This window comes from Cajanus cajan, chromosome 7 (assembly GCF_000230855.2).
Source record: "Cajanus cajan strain Asha chromosome 7, NIPB_CcT2T_4, whole genome shotgun sequence".
Classification (NCBI taxonomy): domain Eukaryota; kingdom Viridiplantae; phylum Streptophyta; class Magnoliopsida; order Fabales; family Fabaceae; genus Cajanus; species Cajanus cajan.
This window is the reverse complement of record NC_138523.1, coordinates 51,987,213-51,999,778: the sequence shown is the minus strand read 5'-3', so window position 1 is coordinate 51,999,778 and position 12,566 is coordinate 51,987,213. Positions and strand designations below refer to the sequence as shown.

Below are 12,566 nucleotides of genomic sequence, written 5' to 3'. Positions count from 1 at the left end.
AAAAAAATGTATTTAATGCTTCATATTTTATGTAGTACTTAAAATATGATTAAATAAGTTTTTTCTTTTCTGTTAACACTTTTTTAATGCGTGTAAACATAGATTTATCTAAATCTATGTGTATTGGTGCTAATAAAACTCATATATGGTGGTTCAAAAGTCAATACTCATGTAGGGTTATAAAATATTTTATGCAAATGATACATGTCATACATTCAATACTCTATGTAGCATTTTATCTCATGAACTTATCACATACTCATGTCATTCACATAATATATCCATCAAAATTTATACATATCCATCAGAATTTTAAAATATAATAATTCTAACTTCTCAATATCACTTAATAAATATTTAGTCACAAAATTTGTTCCTTAATTCTTTAACTTACCATCTTTTGGTACTAATTTTTTTTTTTTTGAAAAAAATACAAAGGCATCATAATAAAGAAGGAAATCCCAATTATGTTAACACCTAAAACTCTATCAATTATATGTAGCACACCAAAATAGAATTAATATCCAACAAGTACAAAACTTGGGGACAAGAACCAAAACTCAAGCAAAAAGAAGCTAACAAAAACTACAAAAAGGCAAGCCCAACTTGTTACAAAAGAAATCGTGCTGACACAAATCAGGAACGAAATTCCAAATAATTAAAATAATAATTTAAATTATAAAATATTAAATTAATAATTATTTTATAATAAATTTATTAAAAAATATTAATATTTCAATATTTAAAACGTCATTCGGAATACGATTTCTGAACATATATATCATTGCTCAACCAAAAAAATAACAAGTTTGTCAGTAATTATTCCATCTATTTTTAAGTCTCCAAGGAACAACCACAAGAGAGGAAAACGCTTTAACCACCAAAACATAATCATATTCCAATCAAAGCCTATTCTAGCCCTAGAGAGGTAGTTTCCACTATAACCATAGCCCCACGTAATTCTGCATGGAGAGAAGATTTGATGAACTGGAACTAAGAAAAACAACCCAGGATGGCACATTGATGTCCTGAAAAAGACCACCACAAACAGCTAAATCGGGATTGCCTCTAGTAGCACCATCAGTGTTACATTTAATCCACCCACATAGAGGATGAAACCAATCCACCTGTAAGATAAAGGGAGCCTTTGGAGCATGCCAATCCACAACAACGGGTCTTCAAAACTTGTAACTCTTAAATAGAGAATGTATGGAACCCGAGGAGTGGTTACCAGAGAGAGGTCGCAATTGTAATCCAAGTGATAGCTTAAGATGGGGTAAACCAAGTATTATGAAATCTAATGCAGTTCCTACAGTGCCAGATGGTCCAGATTGTATTAATGAGACCAGCAAGACAGATTTCACAGATGTGGGACTAGTAGAATGATCCCAAATATGGAGCAAATAGGAAGGAGAGAAGAGAAATCAACATGGCAGTGCAAAGTGGAAGAGAGCTAGGACCAAAGCCAACGAGCAAAGATGCAATAAAAAAAGAAAAAAAAGGTGTTGCGAAGATTCCTCGACGACATGGAAAAGACTACAAACTAAGACCATAAAATAACCTCTATACTGTAGATTATCATCTGACATTTTATCATGAAGTAGCCTCCACAACATAAAAGATTTTTGAAGGAGGGATAAAGGGACTCCAGACGCTCTTATCACAAGGGACGATGTTGTGGTTAGGAAAAAGGAACTTGAAAGCTTCCTTAAGGGACAGATCCCCAATGTAGTTGCCCTCCTAGACCAAGTGATCCTTTGGAGGCAAACAGGGAATACTAATCTGATAGATCTTATCCACTAAAGTTGGATAATTGGAGATTAATATAAGGAGAATTGTCCAAACAATATTCCTAATAAAACCCTTAAGCTTGGCTTGCAAATAGGGCTGAAGAGAAGGGGGCTTTGCAAGATATCAATAATAAGTATGCCGAGTCACTTATCTTGCTAGAAATTAATTGAAGAGTTAATCACTTATATATTGTCAATGTAAAAAATTTTTATATTGTCAGTCAATTATATCTTTTAATTGTGTGATGTCATTATATAAACATATTTACTTTTAATAGTGACATGACACAATTAAAAAATACAATTAGTTACCAGTGTAAAAAAACTTTACACTAGTAGTGTATTAACTCTTAATTAAATTATCATCTCCTAAGAACCATGAGCTTCCGCTTTAAATAAAAGATATGTAGTGTTTTAGAGCAAGTCAAATGGAAAATTTAACATAAGAGACAATGGAGGTCTTTCTCTTGAAAAATAAGCATTAAGAAATGTAGTCCATTGTGAGCTTGAGGCAAGCAAGTCCCAACTAAGCTTTAAGAAATGTGCACTTTCTCTTTCTTTTCTACACACCTCATTTTCTCACCCTTTTAGTTTTCACATGCACATCTTACAATTTTTACATTACTCTTTTTCCCTTTTCTCTTTGTTTTCACATTGTTATCATCTCTCTCTCCTCTTTCAATTTTCACACATACAAAGAATGTAAAACTGGCATACGACTACGTTGTAGGCATGTATGAAGTACATTTTTTCTTTGAGCACTTTCTCTTAGGGATGGCAATGGGGTGAGGTGGGTACAAGTTTCTCTATACCCATCCCCATCTCCATTCTCATCCCCATTCTCATTCCCATACCTTATATTTGTACTTGTACCTGTCCAAAAATTAATTAAATATTATATTTTACAAAAAAATACAAAAGTAAGAATTTTAACATAAAATAATTACAAAATTATATTAATTAAATTTTATTTGACATAAATTAAAAACAAAGTAAGAAGTTACATAAATTTTAAGTAATTTTTTTTTAAAAAATAAATATTTATAAATTTTAAGCAAATACGAGTACAAGTACGAGGTGAGTATATATATACCCATCTCCGTCCTCGTACCCGATTTAATGAATTAGGTATTAACTGTAGCCATACCTATGCCCAATCAAATTGAATATTCTTCGTTAGAGCCGGGATGGTTTTGGATATTACCTACGAGTACGAATTTACTTGTCATTCCTATTTCTTCCCTCCCCTTTCATATTTCAATAAAGCACAACATTAAATTAAGTGCTCCGAAAAACACTCTCTAGAAACATTAATTTTTAGTGTTTTGGAAAGTATTTTTTTAGAATAGTGAAATTAGTATTTTGAAAAGTATTTTTTGAAATTGTGTTTTTTACATGCTTCTGAAAAGTACTTTTTTGAACACTAAATTTATTGTTTTGGAAAGAACTTTTTAAAATTATGTAAAACAACACACTTTTGAAAAGTACTTTTTATAATACTAATTTTACATAATTGCATAAAAAATTTGGAACAGTAAATTTAATATTCTAAAAATTAATTTTTGAAAGTATGTAAAAACACAATTCTACAAAATACTTTTTGGAACACTAATTTCATTATTATAAAAAAAATACTTTTTTGAATACTAAGATTAATGTTCTTGAAAGTAATTTTCAAAACATTAAATTTAATATTGAGATTTTTAAAAGTGTGATAAGGGAGGAAGTGTCCGAAGAAAATATGTGTATTTGATTTTGTACCTTTAACATTGTCGAGGAAGTCATGCTTACGATATTGTCTTACATTAATTATACTGTCTGAATATTTATGAAAACTAAAAGAGGGGAAGGGGAGGGGAAAATTAAAAAATTGAAAAATAAAAAAGATTAATGATATTTTAGTTTTTTTTTTTAAGGAAAGGTGTATATATAAAAAAAAATTAAAAGTGTATACTTCATGAGCTAAAAAACAATTCACAAGTTTGAACCAACCTAGGGCTTTCTAAATTAAAAATAAATAATTAAAAAAGCTAGACAAACTAAAAATTGTCATTTATTGAATCATTTTAATATGACGTGACAAACAATTTCTCTATGGTAATTTTATACTCATTTTATAAAAACTTATTAAATAAATATTTAATTAACTTATTTTTTCAATCAAACTCTAAATTACTAATTGATGAACAATCAAAAATTGTTAGTTTAAGTATTAGTGTTTGATCTGTGACTTAAACATGAAGTTTCAGTTAAAAGTATCACTCTATCCTCATAAAAATTCATCCAATTAGAAGGAGGTATAACTCCTTAATAGATAATAAATATATAAAAAATATCACATTAATAGCCAGGTAAAAATACTTCCAAGAGAGGACCAATCTTTACAGTGCCTAAAACGCAATATATGTAGAGAAGCTTCTTCAGTATGATAACTGGTTATTTACACAAAGAATAAAGACAAGATGAGATCCATATATTGGGCTGTTAAAAAATAAGGAGGGGAGAAAAAGAGAAAAAACAGGACACATGGTCTCTCAAAACAAATTACATGCACACATTTCTATGCCCTCTCAAAGAACTAGGGTCACCACAAAAAAGGTAGGCTAAGTTTTTATACCAGAGTTCCAACAAATTTCCTTTTCCATCTATAGTATCCACCTAATCTCACATCATATATGGTTGATGCCATTAAAATACCACACACCCCTCATTGGCGCATTTCCTTAGAAGTGACATAGTTTCTGCTTTCAGTGACATTTGAATTAGCAAGTACCTCTTGTGCAATTTCCCAGTTTCCACTCCTTTCCCAACTTGAGTGCCTAGCATCAGATCGAATTGTGGGAGCTCGATGATCTGCAGACAAAATTGAGTCAGGTTCAGATGCATTGTTGGCTGCTCCATTGCCCCGAATGTCCTCATCAACGTTCCTTCGCTGTGATATCTTCAACAGGTCTTCACCAATGTCTAGATCATCTTCAACCTTAGGACGCCGATCTCCACCCAACTCATCTGCTTCTCGTTCCCGGCTAATGATCGGAGCAAGCGGCCTCGGTACCTCATCTCTGACAAAAGCCCTGAAATTGTTCCTTGAGGGCCTTACTTTTGTGCACAACACTTCAAGAAAATTATTTAAACAACCCCGATTAAAAACATTGATCCTTCCATCAGCTCTGTAACGGAAGTTTTCATAGGTAGTCTGCATTGCAATACAAGTATTTTAGTTAAAGCAGTCTAAATTATGTTAGATTTCATCTTAAAACCAATTGATATTAAGTAAAGTTGTCTATCAGATATATAAGTTACACTCCAAGAATTGAGGCAGGTGATGTGAACCATCCAACAATTACTACCACGAGTTACAAACTAGTCTGAAAGTACCAAAGAAAATTAAAATCAGAGATGTTGGAAAGAAATTGACTGACCTGATTTGTGCCTATAAGGTACAAATGAAAACCGGTTAGTCCACCAACAAACCACAGAGAGATGAAACAATACGCCATTAGTATCACGGATGCAGGGGACTCTTTCATGGCCGTCCAAACTGTGCCGTCATAATTATCCATAAGAACCTTGATGTAAAAAGCTGAGAGGGAAAACACATAGATGCACAGAATAGTTGCTGAAGAAACAAACATAAAGAAGTAACGATAGTTCCTCTGCACATTGGAAAAGACCCAAAAATACATAAGAATAAAGCAAACAAGTACATGTATCATAAAATCAAGTATGTCCTTTGCCAACTATCATACCAGACCAATGCACTGGCCCACCCAAGGGCAATGGTGATCGAAACGCTCAACACAGTTGTTGCAAATGGAGCAGTGCGAGCAACGAGGAGGACGATACAGCATACAAGTCTCACAATATTTAACTCTAACAGCAACGCCATTAACAATAACTTCTTTTGTTCGAGGGAACTGAAGACTTGGCGTTTGTCGTCCTGCTCCCCCAGCATCAACAGAAACTGAAGAATCATAACGAAACTCTTCTTCTGGTGGATGTGAATTCCTTGGAACGATGCCTGGATCACCTGAGGAAGTAAGAAAGAGAACCACCAGGACCTAGAAACATAGGCTGTGAGATTATATTGTGACATACTGTATGGGGTCAGTAAAGAAGATTAAAGAAAATCAATATCTTGATTCTTGATAATGAAATTATATCACCAAATCTAGTTCAACTTCAATTAAGTAATTTCAAATATTTTTAGGGGGAAAATGCTAATAGATGCACGACGAATTGGTTATATATGTCAGTGATTGAGTTAAACAAGCCACACTTCTGCAGTTCTCAACATGGACAGAATATACTGTGGTTGAACAGTAGAAAGCATGTTTTTTGTGGCATATAATGGCATGCATTATATTTGGACTGTGGAACTTGAAAACAGACCAAGTCAAAACTAATTATGCATACAAAAAGATAAAAAATAAAAAAAATAAAAATCAAATAATCAAAGAAAAAATTAGCAGAACTTACATGAATAGTAAAGAGAATAGCCACTGCTAAAATAGCATATCCAGAACTATATGAAGAAAATTCATGCCGTAGATGCCTTGCTACACATACACAAAAGATTATAACTGGAACAATAATCAGCAACAAGGTGACAAGCAGGGACCTAGCGTCAGGCCCAAATACCAACCTCCCTCCACATATGAATTTCTGCAGAAGATTAGGACAGACGTATGAACTAAAAAGTAAAATAAGAGTTAAAAATTTGCAGAAGATAGTTCATTAGAAAAACTAAAACACTTCTGAAATTAGACAAAAGAATGCAATATTAACGGAGTTAATAACAGATAATGGCCTATGGCTGTGAGCCAAAAATCTGCAATAAACTTGTGACGGGTGCCATGTTGAACACCACGTCAGACAAAATTAAATAAATAAATATATATATAGAGGAGGGATCCGTTTACTCCACTCTATTCAATAACTCATATTTTACATCAAATTTTAACAATCCAAAACCGTTGAAATTAAAGTTCTTAATATATAAATCAAGTCCACAAATTTTTAAAAAATTTGAAAACCATTTGATATTTTATTTCATTAATTCAAATTGACGGATAATCATAAAATCATTTTATACATTGATTTAAATTAATGAAATGAAGTATCAAATAGTTTTCAAATTTTTTAAAAATTTGCAGATTTGATCTATGCATTAAGAACTTTAAATTCAACGGTTGGATCGTTAGAATTTGATGTAGAACATGAGTTATTGAACAAAATAAGTCTAGGTAGACTTATTCCGGGAGTAAATGGATCCCTCCTCATATGTATATATGTGTACAATTTTTTTTTTTAAAATAGCATAAATAAATTAGGAACATCATGAATATATTAAAAACAGCAGAATTATAGACTAAAATCTCAAAAGAACAATGTTATAATTCAGTAGTCTCATAATCTCATCACATAAAGTCATAAACATAACAATTAATTAAATGTTTCCATCCTATGTCTAAGGAAGCATGACTTTGATTTTGGGTGCTTGACATTGTTCTATAAGTGAAAAAAGAATTGGGAATAACATTATATGTTTAAAAAAAGAAACAGAGAACAAAGGAGCAGAAAATGCCATTTTGAAATTATAAAAACAGAAAACTAAACATTGAACATTGAAGAGATAAAGAACTATAACAGTCAGTGTCACACAAAGAATAAGAGACAAAACACAAATACAGAGAAAAAAGGCAAGGAACATTTGAAGAATGTAGAACAGATGGAGAACAGGTATAAAAAAAAAGAGAAATAAATGAAAGGAATAAAAAAGGCCAAAGAAAAACTGTTCTATCTCGTCAGCATTGTTCGCTGGAGTTCAAGCTGCCAAAGAGGGGTAGTCAGACTTGATTGGCCACAAGTATGGAGGTTAAATAAAGAAAGAAGAGAAGCCCCAATTCTCTTTGTGAAGTTGGGAGACCAACAGCGAAAAGTGTAAGTGATATTTGAGGGCTGTCTGAAAAACCCTTAAATGGGCTTTTTGAAAATGAAAAAAAATAAAAATCCGCCATGACCTCCATAAGCCGCCATGGCAACATGGCCATAGTGGGCACCATAACGTATATGATAGATGTCACCATAAAATGTTAAAAAGGGATTGTGAATGGCAATCAAGCTCTAAACGGCCACATTATTCCTTTATAACGGTGCCATAATGATTTTTTTTTACAACATTACAGAATGACACGTCATTCCAATATGACAATAACATAGATTAGAAAGTAGAATAATGAATCCTCCAATTTAAAGTAGAAAGAAAGGAGAGAGATAAAACTATTGGAGAATAATGAATGCTTCTATCCTATTTAAAACAGAAAGAAAATGTAATAATGTAGTCCAATATTTTTGCATTCAAATGGTAGATCCCTTGAAGCAGCCATCAACCAAGCAACATCACCATCACAATCCTATCCAACAATTGTAAAGGGAAAGAGGTGCTCTTGAAAATACAGGCATTTCGTTACAACCAAATGAAGTAGAGAACTACATATAATGCACAATGCCATCAAATTTCACATTCCTTGTTCCTTCCAAAACCAAGCTTAAAAAGAGAAAAACTCCAATGTATTATAGGACAAACTCATTGTTGACCAGGAACCCCGAAACAATTCAGCAGGTGTGCCTTAAAAGTGACTTATCTATATAGCATTATCAGCTTATTTTTAGCATGTCTATACCTACATGTCTCAATTTCTTTATAAACTTTAATAGCTCAACTACCATTTGATGTATGTGTCCATGATCATATCAAATTATATTATGCAGAGTTTAGAGGCCATTATCTCTTTTTTTCTAGTCCTACACTCCTATGAGGTAAAACAAACAAGAGCACCAAACACAATCATCCATTGTTTGTCATGTGTCAAATCACCTCTTGTAGACTGCAGATTAGTATAATTGACAAGGAGACTCAAGTTACAATCAATTATATAGCATCAATCTTCCAACCAACAATACCTTACCAGCCATCATCCATCTCCAATAAAAACTACTGTAACCATTACTTCATGTGAGAATCAATTTGCCAAAGACCAAAACTAACTTAGGGAGAGGGGGAAGGGAACATCAATTTCATCAGATCTTCAGATTAATTACTTTGAACATGGAAAAACCCTCATGCTCAAATGGTCAAACCTGATAATCACCCTTACACTTAATATTCCTCATCCTTTCAGAGAATGTTCTACCACAAGCCACTTGGCATCATAACAAACTAACAGCAGCACGCACCTGTCGATGCTGCTCAAGTGGTCCATCCCATGTTAAGCTACATTAACCCAATCAATAACCAAACCTACATCATATCTTACTCATTCAATAATCTATTGATCAACTTTACATTTATCTTTAGTAAGGAGTCACTTCACTAAGAGAATAAGAAAGTCCTCCATGACAGCTCTATTCAAAGCACAGAATCACCTAAAAATATCTGAACTGAATCTCATCCTTCTTCAACAAACGTCAAGAACAAAAATAAGTATGGGAAAAAAGGAGCTACCCAATTATTTCAATCCTAAGTCCTAACTATCTTACATTGCTTATTTTATTTTATTGTTTAAAAACTATCATAGTATCATTTAAAGATACAAATTGAAAAGTGATCAAAAGCCCAAACACATCCTCAGCAAAAAGTTTAGCAAAACTAGAAGGAGGGAAGTCAAATTCTGCACCTTCATAAATTATTCCCCTATACCACACAGCTGAGTTGAAAACCAACTACAAGCAGGCACAGCACAGCTCAATATTCAAAATTAAAGAATCCCCAAAAAAATAACACATAACCCCACCTCACTGCCAGCTCAACTTTCAACACACACCCAACTTGTGATTTTCAAAAATAAAAACACGCTCAAGAGAAAATGTTTCCAACTCCACTTCCACATTCCAGCAGCCAAACCTGCCCCAGTAATTCAAAATCTTAAGCACCAAGCAAATCACGGAACCACGAAGACCCAGATGGCACATCAAGCAGAAAAGGCTAAATTTGCAGCAAAGAAGAGGAAAAGAAGCGAACTTTACATTACTTCCTTTCCAAACTTGGTAGACGCGCTTTGCAGCCATGAAGAGTTTGTTCTTCTTGGCTGGCACACTAGGCAGGGAAAGAATGCGAGACCCGGAGCTGGCAAGTGTTCATCTCACTCTCATTCACCTTCCACTGAATGAGAGAGAGAGAGGGTCAAAAATTGTGGGCTCACACAGGAATGTGATGGAAAAGCTTCACATAAAAGAAAAAGAAGAGAGAGAGAGAGGGAAAAGGGAAGTGATTGTGATCCCAGAGATGGCGGTTTCCGAGTTTAGAATTTTGGATTTGTGCTGAGGAATGTTTCGGGGGAAATGAAAAGAAAAAGTGGTGTATCCGCGGCTATAAACAGATCAAAATAAGGATGAAATTAAAATTTTCAAGGAACAAGTGTTCTTCATTCTTCAGTGTTTTATTTTTGTCTGAAACATTCTTTTATATTTATTCATTATTAATATTAGTTAAATTTAATTAAAAAAAAGTAAATTCTAACTATTTTAATCTGTTTCTATTTTCAAAGATATGTACAAAAACAAATTAAAAAGAAGACAGTAATTTTATGGATAAAAAATAAAAACAGAAAATTAGGGCAGTCCCTTATATTTTTCGATGTATTTTTAACTAATAATAGAAAGTATATAGTATTAAAAAATTTGTTAGAGAGCGTTTGTCTTTTGTTTTGTTTTTGTGTCATTTAATCTTCTCACGTCACTCTCTGTTGTTATGACAGTGAAATCTTTTGTGATATTCACTTGCCTATTTTACTACTCCTTTCTCTTTCATCGAGTTAGGTTAGGTGGACGTAACAACAAAGAAAGTTTTGTATTGAGAGAAAAAATATTCAGTGAAATTTTGTCATGTTGTGTGTCACAGTGGGAGTAAATTATTTAAGTAATATTTATTTATTTGAATTTGTGTATCTAACCCATGTAGTGCAATAACAATCTGATAGATATTCTAAATGTTAATAATTTTTAATTTATTTGATTATCTACAATTTAGTATTTTATGTTACAAGTATTTCTGAGATTTTTTCTCTAGTCTCAACCCATCACACATGTCATGATAGCAGGTCAGCATACTATCAAAAATAAGGCTAAAGATTGACTTGGGAGAGTGTTGGAGAGAATTGATAATAATATTTTAAGATTAATGATTCATAAGATGATTTTACTTATGAAAATAAGCTTTATAATAAGAAAACCTATATGAATAGTTTAGCTATTTACCAACACTCTGAGACTTTGTTGGTATGAAGCCACACATTTTTATGTGTTATTTATTTGTATATATATACCATTTTCCCTTTCCATCAAATGTCACACTCTTTAAAAGAAGAGTTCGAAATGGCAATGCATGAATCCAAAAAAAAAAAAGCATTGGAAGCAAATGGACAAAAGAGAAATTCCAACCTGGCTGGTCTTGGCTTGACCGTGGCAGATTCAGATGCTTTAATGCCAAAAATTGTTGCTTTTTCTAATAATAATAATAATGATGATAAATATTCCATGGCCAAGTTGTTGATTAAAGCATTACCGAAACCTAGGCATTCTCCTTGCAAAGTCAGCTTTTTAAGCATAGCAGCTCTTTGATTCTTAATTGTGCCTTTCTTGTTAGGTAATCTGGACACAACACACCTACATGTTTTCGATACAATAAAGAACCACGCCCTTCCTTTTTTTTACACTACACTGTTTCCATCAATTAAAGTGGATGGATACGAATCCGAATGCAAAAGAAAACAAAGTGAACAAAAATTACTTATTCTTCTTTTCTCTTTTTTAACCAAGTCTAAATTTCTGTATTTTTAATCCACATTTTCCCTTCTCCATGTACATACATTGAATATGCTTGAATTATTTTTTTCTCATACTAATGTGGAATCTATCCTTGCTGCCTAGGGTGATGCTTTTTATGGCAATTTCAAGGCAACCATCTATTTGTCAATAATAATAAAAAAATAAAACAACTCAAGCATCCTAGATACTTAAGTAGTACATATTTAATTCTTTTTAGGTAAGCTATTAATTTTAAGTTTTGTTTATAAAATTGTTGCTTTTACATGCTATTTGGGTTTGGCAAATTCCAGCTCTTGCTGTGGGCCCTATTAGATTTCACTATTGGTTGTGTCATTAGTTTCATGGCACTATGTTTATTTAGGGTGTGTTTCATTTTCAATTGGAAGATTCCCAACGTATATTAAAAAAAACTGAATAAGTCTCTGGTTTAACTTTTAATTGAGTTTTATTGTAAACTAAATTTATTTCAATTTTTTCTTAAAGTTTAGGTTTCAAATATAGAATTGAAAAAGAGAGATACTTCTGTCAATCTGTAAAATTCAAATTCAAGTTTTCAAATTTTTCTTCAAACATGCACTTCTTCAAATTTAAGGTAGGATATAGGATTCAATTAATCTGATATTGTTATGCTTGGGCTCGTGGACGGATGGCCCGTTGGCATTGACTTAAGTAAGTAATATTAATAAGTTATGAATTAATATTTTTTTGAACTAAAATTGATAAAATGAGAAGATACTTCCAATATTATTGAATAGGACACCAATGATATTTTAGAGTTATCAATGGAGATCAATTTAGAAAATTCTTACATAAGTTCAAATTACAAGTAATTTCACATAGACTATAATTTTAATATTTTTAAAAATAAGAAGAAGAAAAAAATCTCTATTTTCAAATAGGTCATTGAAATTGTGAATTGACACAAATAGAAAAATAAAAAAATGCAAT

At 32.3% G+C, this 12,566-nt stretch overlaps 1 protein-coding gene across 2 annotated transcripts; it reads right to left on the bottom strand.

Annotated features, from left to right (window-relative positions):
* Positions 1-4,101: 4,101 nt before the first annotated feature.
* LOC109812528 (protein S-acyltransferase 8) lies at positions 4,102-10,208 on the bottom strand. 2 transcript variants are annotated; one of them, XM_020376515.3, is made up of 5 exons: positions 9,819-10,208; positions 6,270-6,455; positions 5,540-5,851; positions 5,213-5,446; positions 4,102-4,986 (listed from the first exon to the last, which is right to left on the bottom strand). In XM_020376515.3, exons 1-5 carry the CDS (start codon positions 9,858-9,860, stop codon positions 4,498-4,500), a joined length of 1,263 nt encoding a protein of 420 aa, XP_020232104.1. In that variant the 5' UTR covers positions 9,861-10,208; the 3' UTR covers positions 4,102-4,497. The 2 variants fall into 2 exon arrangements, with proteins under 2 accessions (XP_020232104.1, XP_082916169.1); XM_083060043.1 differs by lacking the exon at positions 9,819-10,208 and adding an exon at positions 9,470-9,804.
* Positions 10,209-12,566: the final 2,358 nt, after the last annotated feature.

Coding starts and splice junctions, on each gene's coding strand:
- LOC109812528 (XM_020376515.3), bottom strand. CDS start 9,860: ATGGCTGCAAAGCGCGTCTACCAAGTTTGGAAAGGAAGTAAT. Junction 5,852..6,269: donor CTATTCTCTTTACTATTCAT/GTAAGTTCTGCT, acceptor CTATGTTTCTAG/GTCCTGGTGGTTCTCTTTCT. Junction 4,987..5,212: donor ACCTTATAGGCACAAATCAG/GTCAGTCAATTT, acceptor ATTGCAATGCAG/ACTACCTATGAAAACTTCCG.